We start from the raw sequence: 11,783 nt of genomic DNA, 5'->3' as shown, positions 1-11,783 counted from the left end.
TGTCACAAAAGACGGGTTAATGTTCTGATAAAATCAATTCTGTGTGTTTGTATCTCAATTAATGTCACCATGTAGGTTTTAAATGAATGTGCTTGTGCATACAGTTGTTCTTCCGTTTACCCATCTTTATTTTGTCCACGTACATGATCAACAAGGGGCTCAGTCCCCTCCCCTCTCCTGGGGTGTTAACATTTAACAAGGTCATGTGTGTAATTTTATCTTCTGAGATTTTCGCTTTGTCTCAAATAAATCTTAATAATTAGTATTATGTACTTTCATAGAATATATTTCTAACCTGACAAAACGCTCTGGATCAACAGTTCTAATCTTAAAACCTAAAACATTATTTTCCAGTAATACGTGTTGTTGTTTTTTTTATATCTTGCTTTACAATATAAATCCTGTCAAGTACTGAGCATTTCAAATAAATAACTACATAAACCAGGAAGTAAAACATTCATCTCACTTTGATTTACTTATGTTTAATGTCTCTACATTGATATACCTAATATAATTTGTAGTCATATATTTTATTTGTTGTTTTGGCTTTAAATTACTGTAGAATGTATTTGTTAAATATGGACAATATAAACACATGATTTTTTCAAATACGTTAGAGTCAAACTGATACATATTACATAATGAGAGTTATGAAATGTACTGAGTCAAACTGATACATATTACATAATGAGAGTTATGAGATGTACTGAGTCAAACTGATACGTATTACATAATGAGTTATGAAATGTACTGAGTCAAACTGATACATATCACATAATGAGTTATGAAATGTACTGAGTCAAACTGATACATATTACATAATGAGAGTTATGAGATGTACTGAGTCAAACTGATACATATTACATAATGAGAGTTATGAAATGTACTGAGTCAAACTGATACATATTACATAATGAGAGTTATGAAATGTACTGAGTCAAACTGATACATATTACATAATGAGAGTTATGAAATGTACTGAGTCAAACTGATACATATTACATAATGAGAGTTATGAAATGTACTGAGTCAAACTGATACATATTACATAATGAGAGTTATGAGATGTACTGAGTCAAACTGATACATATTACATAATGAGAGTTATGAAATGTACTGAGTCAAACTGATACATATTACATAATGAGAGTTATGAAATGTACTGAGTCAAACTGATACATATTACATAATGAGAGTTATGAGATGTACTGAGTCAAACTGATACATATTACATAATGAGAGTTATGAAATGTACTGAGTCAAACTGATACATATTACATAATGAGTTATGAAATGTACTGAGTCAAACTGATACATATTACATAATGAGAGTTATGAAATGTACTGAGTCAAACTGATACATATTACATAATGAGAGTTATGAAATGTATTGAGTCAAACTGATACATATTACATAATGAGAGTTATGAAATGTACTGAGTCAAACTGATACATATTACATAATGAGTTATGAAATGTACTGAGTCAAACTGATACATATTACATAATGAGTTATGAAATGTACTGAGTCAAACTGATACATATTACATAATGAGAGTTATGAAATGTACTGAGTCAAACTGATACATATTACATAATGAGTTATGAAATGTACTGAGTCAAACTGATACATATTACGTAATGAGAGTTATGAAATGTACTGAGTCAAACTGATACATATTACATAATGAGTTATGAAATGTACTGAGTCAAACTGATACATATTACATAATGAGTTATGAAATGTACTGAGTCAAACTGATACATATTACATAATGAGTTATGAAATGTACTGAGTCAAACTGATACATATTACATAATGAGTTATGAAATGTACTGAGTCAAACTGATACATATTACATAATGAGAGTTTACTGTTAAACACTCATTTTTAGTTCCAATACCATAAAAGCTTTGAATTCTGTCTTAAGCACATGCTGTATGAATAATTTGTTTCTCAACGTAATTACTGAATGTTTTTAAAATCTACCACTTCTTACATTTCTACTCATATGTAATACTTAACAGCAAAATGACAAAATAACTTACAAAATTACCAACAAGTAGTGAATAATACCTATTGTATTTATTGAAACACCACTTGTATAGGATTAGCCAGCTGTGATGATCGTACTGCTACAGAAACGTTTTAGTACCTGTAAAAGACTTACAGCCCTGGTGTTTAAACCTTACAATACTTTCATAATGTTACCACATCTAAAAAATCTAGGTTTACAGGTGACTAATTTTACCAACTTGAAAGGCCATTTATAAACATCCTAGCCTGCATAAACATGGCTTACCGACCACACTGTTGGTATTTATTAATGTTACCAGTGGAAGGCAGCAGAATTCTTTAACAATTACTAAATATTTACACTTTTACTTTTTCCTGACTGTCCCAACATCCTGTTCTTTATCTTCAAAAGTTATTGTTACATCACGAAAATTATGAAGATCTTCATCATACAGTTCTTCAGGGAGTGGATTTGAACTGTCTGGGTAGTAAGTAGGAAAATACGGAGGTGGTTTATCTTCTGAAAATCTTCGGTTCTCTGCACTTGCATCCATTATGTAGACGTAGTGGTGCACATGACCGGGAACAGCAGGCCCATGCACCCATATCACATTATACTTGGTGTTGATACGCCAAATCTGGACAAAAGATTCAGTAAACTACTTAAACACACAATCTTTGTTCACCTGAGGACCTTCAAGTACTATCAAACAAATGAGGGATAAACCTCAAAATGTGCAACTTTTTTTACAATATTTTAAAATCATTTTATTATGTTAAAATTAATTTTGAAAGGTAGATTTAAAGTGTCAAAAAATTTCCAATAAAAATTCCTTTTGCATAAGACAGAAAACAATAATAAAATATGATTTTGCAAAATTATTCTATGATGTCATGTGAAATTCATTGAACTGTTGAAAACAATTAATTACGAGAAAAACGTTACATGCTACTTAATAGTTACCTTCAATCCTCGAAGAATTCTCTTTTCTTGTCCCATGTGTCCTGGCATCTTTTTTCCTTTCCATATATTTGCCTTTTTCTTGAAGAACAATTCATATACATTTTAATATATGCTAAATTATATTAAAAAAAGGACAACTTTCCCATTTATTTAATAATGAAGTATTAACAACGAGGCTGGATGATAAACACTGCGATAACACTTAACAGTTAGCAATCTTGTATAGAAGATTTCAGTATAATTACTGGAGAATGGTTTTCATAAGATCACTAAAACTGCAAAAGTATTAAAAGATATAATGAATAAATCTTCAGATATATAACTAAACTGAATTAACAATGGATAATGAACTATATAACTAAACTGAATTAACAATGGATAATGAACTATATAACTAAACTGAATTAACAATGGATAATGAACTATATAACTAAACTGAATTAACAAACGGATAATGAACTACATAACTAAACTGAATTAACAAAGGGAAAATGAACTATATGACTAAACTGAATTAACAAAGGAATATGAACTATATAACTAAACTCAATTAACAAAGGGATAATGAACTATATAACTAAACTGAATTAACAAAGGGATAATGAACTATATAACTAAACTCAATTAACAAAGGGATAATGAACTATATAGCTAAACTCAATTAACAAGGGAATAATGAACTATATAACAAAACTGAATTAACAAACGGATAATGAACTATATAACTAAACTGAATTAACAAAGGGATAATGAACTATATAACTAAACTCAATTAACAAAGGGATAATGAACTATATAACTAAACTGAATTAACAAAGGGATAATGAACTATATAACTAAACTGAATTAACAAAGGGATAATGAACTATATAACTAAACTGAATTAACAAAGGGATAATGAACTATATAACTAAACTGAATTAACAAAGGGATAATGAACTATATAACAAAACTGAATTAACAAAGGCATAATGAACTATATAACTAAACTGAATTAACAAAGGGATAATGAACTATATAACTAAACTGAATTAACAAAGAGATAATGAACTATATAACTAAACTGAATTAACAAAGGGATAATGAACTATATAACTAAACTGAATTAACAAAGGGATAATGAACTATATAACTAAACTCAATTAACAAGGAAATAATGAACTATATAACAAAACTGAATTAACAAACGGATAATGAACTATATAACTAAACTGAATTAACAAAGGGATAATGAACTATATAACTAAACTGAATTAACAAAGGGATAATGAACTATATAACTAAACTGAATTAACAAAGGGATAATGAACTATATAACTAAACTGAATTAACAAAGGGATAATGAACTATATAACTAAACTGAATTAACAAACGGATAATGAACTATATAACTAAACTGAATTAACAAAGGGATAATGAACTATATAACTAAACTGAATTAACAAAGGCATAATGAACTATATAACTAAACTGAATTAACAAGCGGATAATGAACTATATAACTAAACTGAATTAACAAATGGATAATGAACTATATAACTAAACTGAATTAACAAGGAAATAATGAACTATATAACTAAACTGAATTAACAAGCGGATAATGAACTATATAACTAAACTGAATTAACAAAGGGATAATGAACTATATAACTAAACTGAATTAACAAAGGGATAATGAACTATATAACTAAACTGAATTAACAAAGGGATAATGAACTATATAACTAAACTGAATTAACAAAGGGATAATGAACTATATAACTAAACTGAATTAACAAACGGATAATGAACTATATAACTAAACTGAATTAACAAAGGGATAATGAACTATATAACAAAACTGAATTAACAAAGGCATAATGAACTATATAACTAAACTGAATTAACAAAGGGATAATGAACTATATAACTAAACTGAATTAACAAACGGATAATGAACTATATAACTAAACTGAATTAACAAAGGGATAATGAACTATATAACTAAACTGAATTAACAAAGGGATAATGAACTATATAACTAAACTGAATTAACAAAGGGATAATGAACTATATAACTAAACTGAATTAACAAAGGCATAATGAACTATATAACTAAACTGAATTAACAAAGGGATAATGAACTATATAACTAAACTGAATTAACAAATGGATAATGAACTATATAACTAAACTGAATTAACAAGGGATAATGAACTATATAACTAAACTGAATTAACAAAGGGATAATGAACTATATAACTAAACTTAATTAACAAAGGGAAAATGAACTATATGACTAAACTGAATTAACAAAGGGAAAATGAACTATATGACTAAACTGAATTAACAAAGGGATAATGAACTATATGACTAAACTGAATTGACAAAGAGATAATGAACTATATGACTAAACTGAATTAACAAAGGGAAAATGAACTATATGACTAAACTGAATTAACAATGGGAAAATGAACTATATGACTAAACTCAATTAACAAAGGGAAAATGAACTATATGACTAAACTGAATTAACAAAGGGATAATGAACTATATGACTAAACTGAATTGACAAAGAGATAATGAACTATATAACTAAACTGAATTAACAAAGAGATAATGAACTATATAACTAAACTGAATTAACAAATGGATAATGAACTATATAACTAAACTGAATTAACAAGGGGATAATGAACTACATAACTAAACTGACTTGACAAAAGGATAATGAACAATATAACTAAACTGAATTAACAAGGGAATAATGAACTATATAACTAAAGTGAATTAAGGGGATAATGAACTACATAACTAAACTGAATTAACAAAGGGATAATGAACTACATAACTAAACTGAATTAACAAGGGGATAATGAACTATATAACTAAAGTGAATTAAGGGGATAATGAACTACATAACTAAACTGAATTAAGGGGATAATGAACTATATAACTAAACTGAATTAACAATGGATAATGAACTATATAACTAAACTGAATTAACAAACGGATAATGAACTACATAACTAAACTGAATTAACAAAGGGAAAATGAACTATATGACTAAACTGAATTAACAAAGGAATATGAACTATATAACTAAACTCAATTAACAAAGGGATAATGAACTATATAACTAAACTGAATTAACAAAGGGATAATGAACTATATAACTAAACTCAATTAACAAAGGGATAATGAACTATATAGCTAAACTCAATTAACAAGGGAATAATGAACTATATAACAAAACTGAATTAACAAACGGATAATGAACTATATAACTAAACTGAATTAACAAAGGGATAATGAACTATATAACTAAACTCAATTAACAAAGGGATAATGAACTATATAACTAAACTGAATTAACAAAGGGATAATGAACTATATAACTAAACTGAATTAACAAAGGGATAATGAACTATATAACTAAACTTAATTAACAAAGGGATAATGAACTATATAACTAAACTGAATTAACAAAGGGATAATGAACTATATAACAAAACTGAATTAACAAAGGCATAATGAACTATATAACTAAACTGAATTAACAAAGGCATAATGAACTATATAACTAAACTGAATTAACAAAGAGATAATGAACTATATAACTAAACTGAATTAACAAAGGGATAATGAACTATATAACTAAACTCAATTAACAAAGGGATAATGAACTATATAACTAAACTCAATTAACAAGGAAATAATGAACTATATAACAAAACTGAATTAACAAACGGATAATGAACTATATAACTAAACTGAATTAACAAAGGGATAATGAACTATATAACTAAACTCAATTAACAAAGGGATAATGAACTATATAACTAAACTGAATTAACAAAGGGATAATGAACTATATAACTAAACTTCATTAACAAAGGGATAATGAACTATATAACTAAACTGAATTAACAAACGGATAATGAACTATATAACTAAACTGAATTAACAAAGGGATAATGAACTATATAACAAAACTGAATTAACAAAGGCATAATGAACTATATAACTAAACTGAATTAACAAACGGATAATGAACTATATAACTAAACTGAATTAACAAATGGATAATGAACTACATAACTAAACTGAATTAACAAGGAAATAATGAACTATATAACAAAACTGAATTAACAAACGGATAATGAACTATATAACTAAACTGAATTAACAAAGGGATAATGAACTATATAACTAAACTCAATTAACAAAGGGATAATGAACTATATAACTAAACTGAATTAACAAAGGGATAATGAACTATATAACTAAACTTCATTAACAAAGGGATAATGAACTATATAACTAAACTGAATTAACAAACGGATAATGAACTATATAACTAAACTGAATTAACAAAGGGATAATGAACTATATAACAAAACTGAATTAACAAAGGCATAATGAACTATATAACTAAACTGAATTAACAAAGGGATAATGAACTATATAACTAAACTGAATTAACAAACGGATAATGAACTATATAACTAAACTGAATTAACAAAGGGATAATGAACTATATAACAAAACTGAATTAACAAAGGCATAATGAACTATATAACTAAACTGAATTAACAAAGGGATAATGAACTATATAACAAAACTGAATTAACAAAGGCATAATGAACTATATAACTAAACTGAATTAACAAACGGATAATGAACTATATAACTAAACTGAATTAACAAATGGATAATGAACTACATAACTAAACTGAATTAACAAGGGGATAATGAGCTATATAACTAAACTGAATTAACAAAGGGATAATGAACTATATAACTAAACTTAATTAACAAAGGGAAAATGAACTATATGACTAAACTGAATTAACAAAGGGAAAATGAACTATATGACTAAACTGAATTAACAAAGGGATAATGAACTATATGACTAAACTGAATTGACAAAGAGATAATGAACTATATGACTAAACTGAATTAACAAAGGGAAAATGAACTATATGACTAAACTGAATTAACAATGGGAAAATGAACTATATGACTAAACTCAATTAACAAAGGGAAAATGAACTATATGACTAAACTGAATTAACAAAGGGATAATGAACTATATGACTAAACTGAATTGACAAAGAGATAATGAACTATATAACTAAACTGAATTAACAAAGAGATAATGAACTATATAACTAAACTGAATTAACAAATGGATAATGAACTATATAACTAAACTGAATTAACAAAGAGATAATGAACTATATAACTAAACTGAATTAACAAATGGATAATGAACTATATAACTAAACTGAATTAACAAGGGGATAATGAACTACATAACTAAACTGACTTGACAAAAGGATAATGAACAATATAACTAAACTGAATTAACAAGGGAATAATGAACTATATAACTAAAGTGAATTAAGGGGATAATGAACTACATAACTAAACTGAATTAACAAAGGGATAATGAACTACATAACTAAACTGAATTAACAAGGGGATAATGAACTATATAACTAAAGTGAATTAAGGGGATAATGAACTACATAACTAAACTGAATTAAGGGGATAATGAACTACATAACTAAACTGAATTAACAAAGGGATAATGAACTACATAACTAAACTGAATTAACAAAGGGATAATGAACTATATAACTAAACTGAATTAACAAGGGGATAATGAACTATATAACTAAACTGAATTAACAAGGGGATAATGAACTATATAACTAAACTGAATTAACAAGGGGATAATGAACTACATAACTAAACTGAATTAACAAGGGGATAATGAACTATATAACTAAACTGAATTAAGAAAGGGATAATGAACTATATAACTAAACTGAATTAACAAGGGAATAATGAACTATATAACTAAACTGAATTAACAAGGGAATAATGAACTATATAACAAAACTGAATTAATAAGTGGATAATGAACTACATTTCAGATAAAACATAAATGAAACATACTGTACTTCCTGCACAAAAAGTTCACAAAGTTTGATTTAATAATCATGTTAAGGCACATGGTAACACTTGACTAACTACAAATTTCATGAACAGAGTTTACACACAAAACTTCAATCATGCACAGAAATGTTGGGTGATTCCCATTAAAAATATAAACAAAGGCATTACATGTATTTATGTTTTCCTGTTACTGACTTTTAAACAAGGTTGATTTGCATATATGAAGATAACCTCTCAAGGCACACAACTGTTTAACCAATCTGATCCAACATGCATACCTACACAGTCTGTAATGAAATGAAACATGAGTTTAATCATCAACAATGAAGATGTAGATCTGATTATGTGTTCAGTAACTACTGTGTGTCCTATGGTGAGAAGTGGGCTCACTCCATTGTAACCTGCAAACAAGTGCAAAGTTATCCACACATGTGAGCAACCAAAGTTTCAGATATCGCAAGAAGATGAAACCTATATTCAAAATAGAGGAAAGGAAGCCAAGTAGATTGATTTGGGAAGCAACCTACCAAACATAGCTCCCTGGCTCAGAGACTGGGTGTTAAAAGCTCAATCCACAAAAAATGTATGTACTTCTATATTTAATACAAGAATTAGACATAGTTATTTAAAATATAAAAGTATGCTAAGAAGTAACTTTAATAACATTTACAGTAATTGTGGACTCACCACTCCTCCACCTATTGCTCCAGGTCTGCGATGTGATTTCGTGTTGCCATGAGTTTTGGGTCCTCCTTTCATTCCCCAACGTTTCACTACCCCTTGGAAACCATGACCAATTCTACAATAGTGAACAAAGTTAAACATGAATATTATTAACTAAACCAAACATTCTATACAGATAAATCTCTTCATAATTCATTAAGATGTCTATCAAGGTCCTATAAGATGGAATTATAATAATTTATTTACAAAAAATCAGTATGTACAAACATAGTTTGATCTTAAATTTAAATTAAAGTTATTTTCATATAAAAATGTATAATTAGAAATTTTATGATTCAGTGGTGAAAAATCAAAGTGACACTGCCAGGGCAGCATTATAAAGAAATTCACACATCTTGTATTTCATGTGTCAGTTCTTGAATAGTAAGTTACACAAAACATTTAGCGTAAATATTTCACATTCATCACAAAATTCTCACCAGATAAAACAGAAAATAATCATTAAACAAGTTGAATTATGAAAAATAGAAATCACGTGGAAAACAGTAAGTTATTACTGGTTTGTAACAAATAATTAAATACACAAGACAGCTAAATATGTTGTATTAAAACAATTTTGAACACACAACTCATCAAGTCGCATGACAATCATAGCAAATATGAAGTTGCAGTGGAATGGTATGTATAAAAACTATATTTTTACATTGTTTAGAATTTATAGGTAGTGTGGTGCCACCAAAAAGTTCTTACTGTTGGGAAGAGTATGCGACAGTCCTTTCGAATGTAAAACATTCAAATACTCAAATTATTTTAATGTGTTCAGAATGAAGACTTGGTCATATCCAAGATGCAGCTATCTTTATACATAATGGTGTTGAAAAAAGAAGGAATACTGATCAACTTGGAATTCTGGGATCTTCCAAAAAGAGATTTGTAAGAAGTTTAGCTTCAGTTGTGGCAAGAAAAGTGTTGAATCTTGAAACAAGTGAGAATCAGTGGCAAAAGAAAGCAGGAATGAGTGTTGTACTTTGGACAATGATAGCCTTACAATAGAACCTTTTACAATTGAAAATAAGTTTCAGGACTGTTGTAAAGATACGTGGTTGTCATACAGATCAGGAATAAATTCCAAAATTGTTTTGATGTGTTACACTCCATCCTCTAGAGCAAGTTTTATGAAGTTACTTTTGATTTGAAACATAAGTTGCAACTAATGCTGAGTTTTATGAAGTAGTCAAAAACAAAAATACATAATGTGTAAACATTATTACACTGCAAAAAGCGTACAAACTACTGACCCAAAAAACCAAGATACATCTGAATTTGTGACTGAAAATGAAACCTGACAGTGTAAACTACCATACCAATAAATCCAATAAACTCAGTTGGCATCAGCTGCAACTTATGTTCCAAATTAAAAATAACTTTAAGGTTCAATAACTTGATAAAAAATAAGTACCAACAAAATCTAAGTACCTAAGACAAGTTACCATACATGTGTTTAATTTCAGCTAAGTACCTAAGACAAGTTACCATACATGTGTTTAATTTCAGCTAAGTACCTAAGACAAGTTACCACATATGTGTTTAATTTCAGCTATATACTCTCAAGTAATTTAAATGCATATCGCTTAAACTGGAAACTATAAAGTTTACAGTAATTTTTATTAATACAGAAATACTTAAAAATTTTCATGAAGTTTTACTTCTGTTACTAAATGAGAGCTTTTCTATTCATAAACTACAGCTTCTACATGTAATTACTAGTTATTACCTACTGAAATCAATCCACGAGTTATCTTCAGCAATAGCAGATGTATAAATGTAAGGGAGTTTGAGGAAAGGCTTTATAAATATCTCAAGGGAATGTTTCATCTTTCTAAGCCTAGTTTAGTGGCTGGGAACAACTTTGATTGACCTACAGACTCATTGTTGTTCTTACATATGTTTATATGTATAGACATGCACACACCATATATATATATATATAATTGTACATAAATAAATATATAACATGTCAGAGCACAGACAAAATAGGAATGTTTGTTTATTTGAATTCTGCACTTGAGGGCTACCTATATCAGCTGTCTCTCACTTTGAAGTGAAAGACTAGAGAAGGCAGCTAATCATTATCCACTGTCAACTCTTGGACTATACTTTTAGTTATGAACA

At 28.0% G+C, this 11,783-nt stretch overlaps 1 protein-coding gene across 1 annotated transcript in view; it reads right to left on the bottom strand.

The window, feature by feature from the left end:
* Positions 1-2,064: 2,064 nt before the first annotated feature.
* The window catches only part of LOC143231691 (large ribosomal subunit protein uL3m-like), a 36,803-nt gene continuing 27,084 nt past the window's right edge, over positions 2,065-11,783 (bottom strand). The window contains exons 7-9 of the mRNA XM_076466283.1: positions 9,615-9,726; positions 2,982-3,053; positions 2,065-2,655 (exon numbers count right to left, since the gene is read on the bottom strand). Of these exons, the coding sequence (XP_076322398.1) occupies positions 2,383-2,655; positions 2,982-3,053; positions 9,615-9,726 (457 nt within the window). The 3' untranslated portion in view covers positions 2,065-2,382. The remainder of the gene's footprint in view (positions 2,656-2,981; positions 3,054-9,614; positions 9,727-11,783) is intronic.

Source organism: Tachypleus tridentatus, chromosome 11 (genome assembly GCF_004210375.1).
Source record: "Tachypleus tridentatus isolate NWPU-2018 chromosome 11, ASM421037v1, whole genome shotgun sequence".
Taxonomy (NCBI): domain Eukaryota; kingdom Metazoa; phylum Arthropoda; class Merostomata; order Xiphosura; family Limulidae; genus Tachypleus; species Tachypleus tridentatus.
The sequence above is the reverse complement of the archived record's forward strand: the minus strand, read 5'-3'. Positions and strand labels throughout refer to the sequence as shown.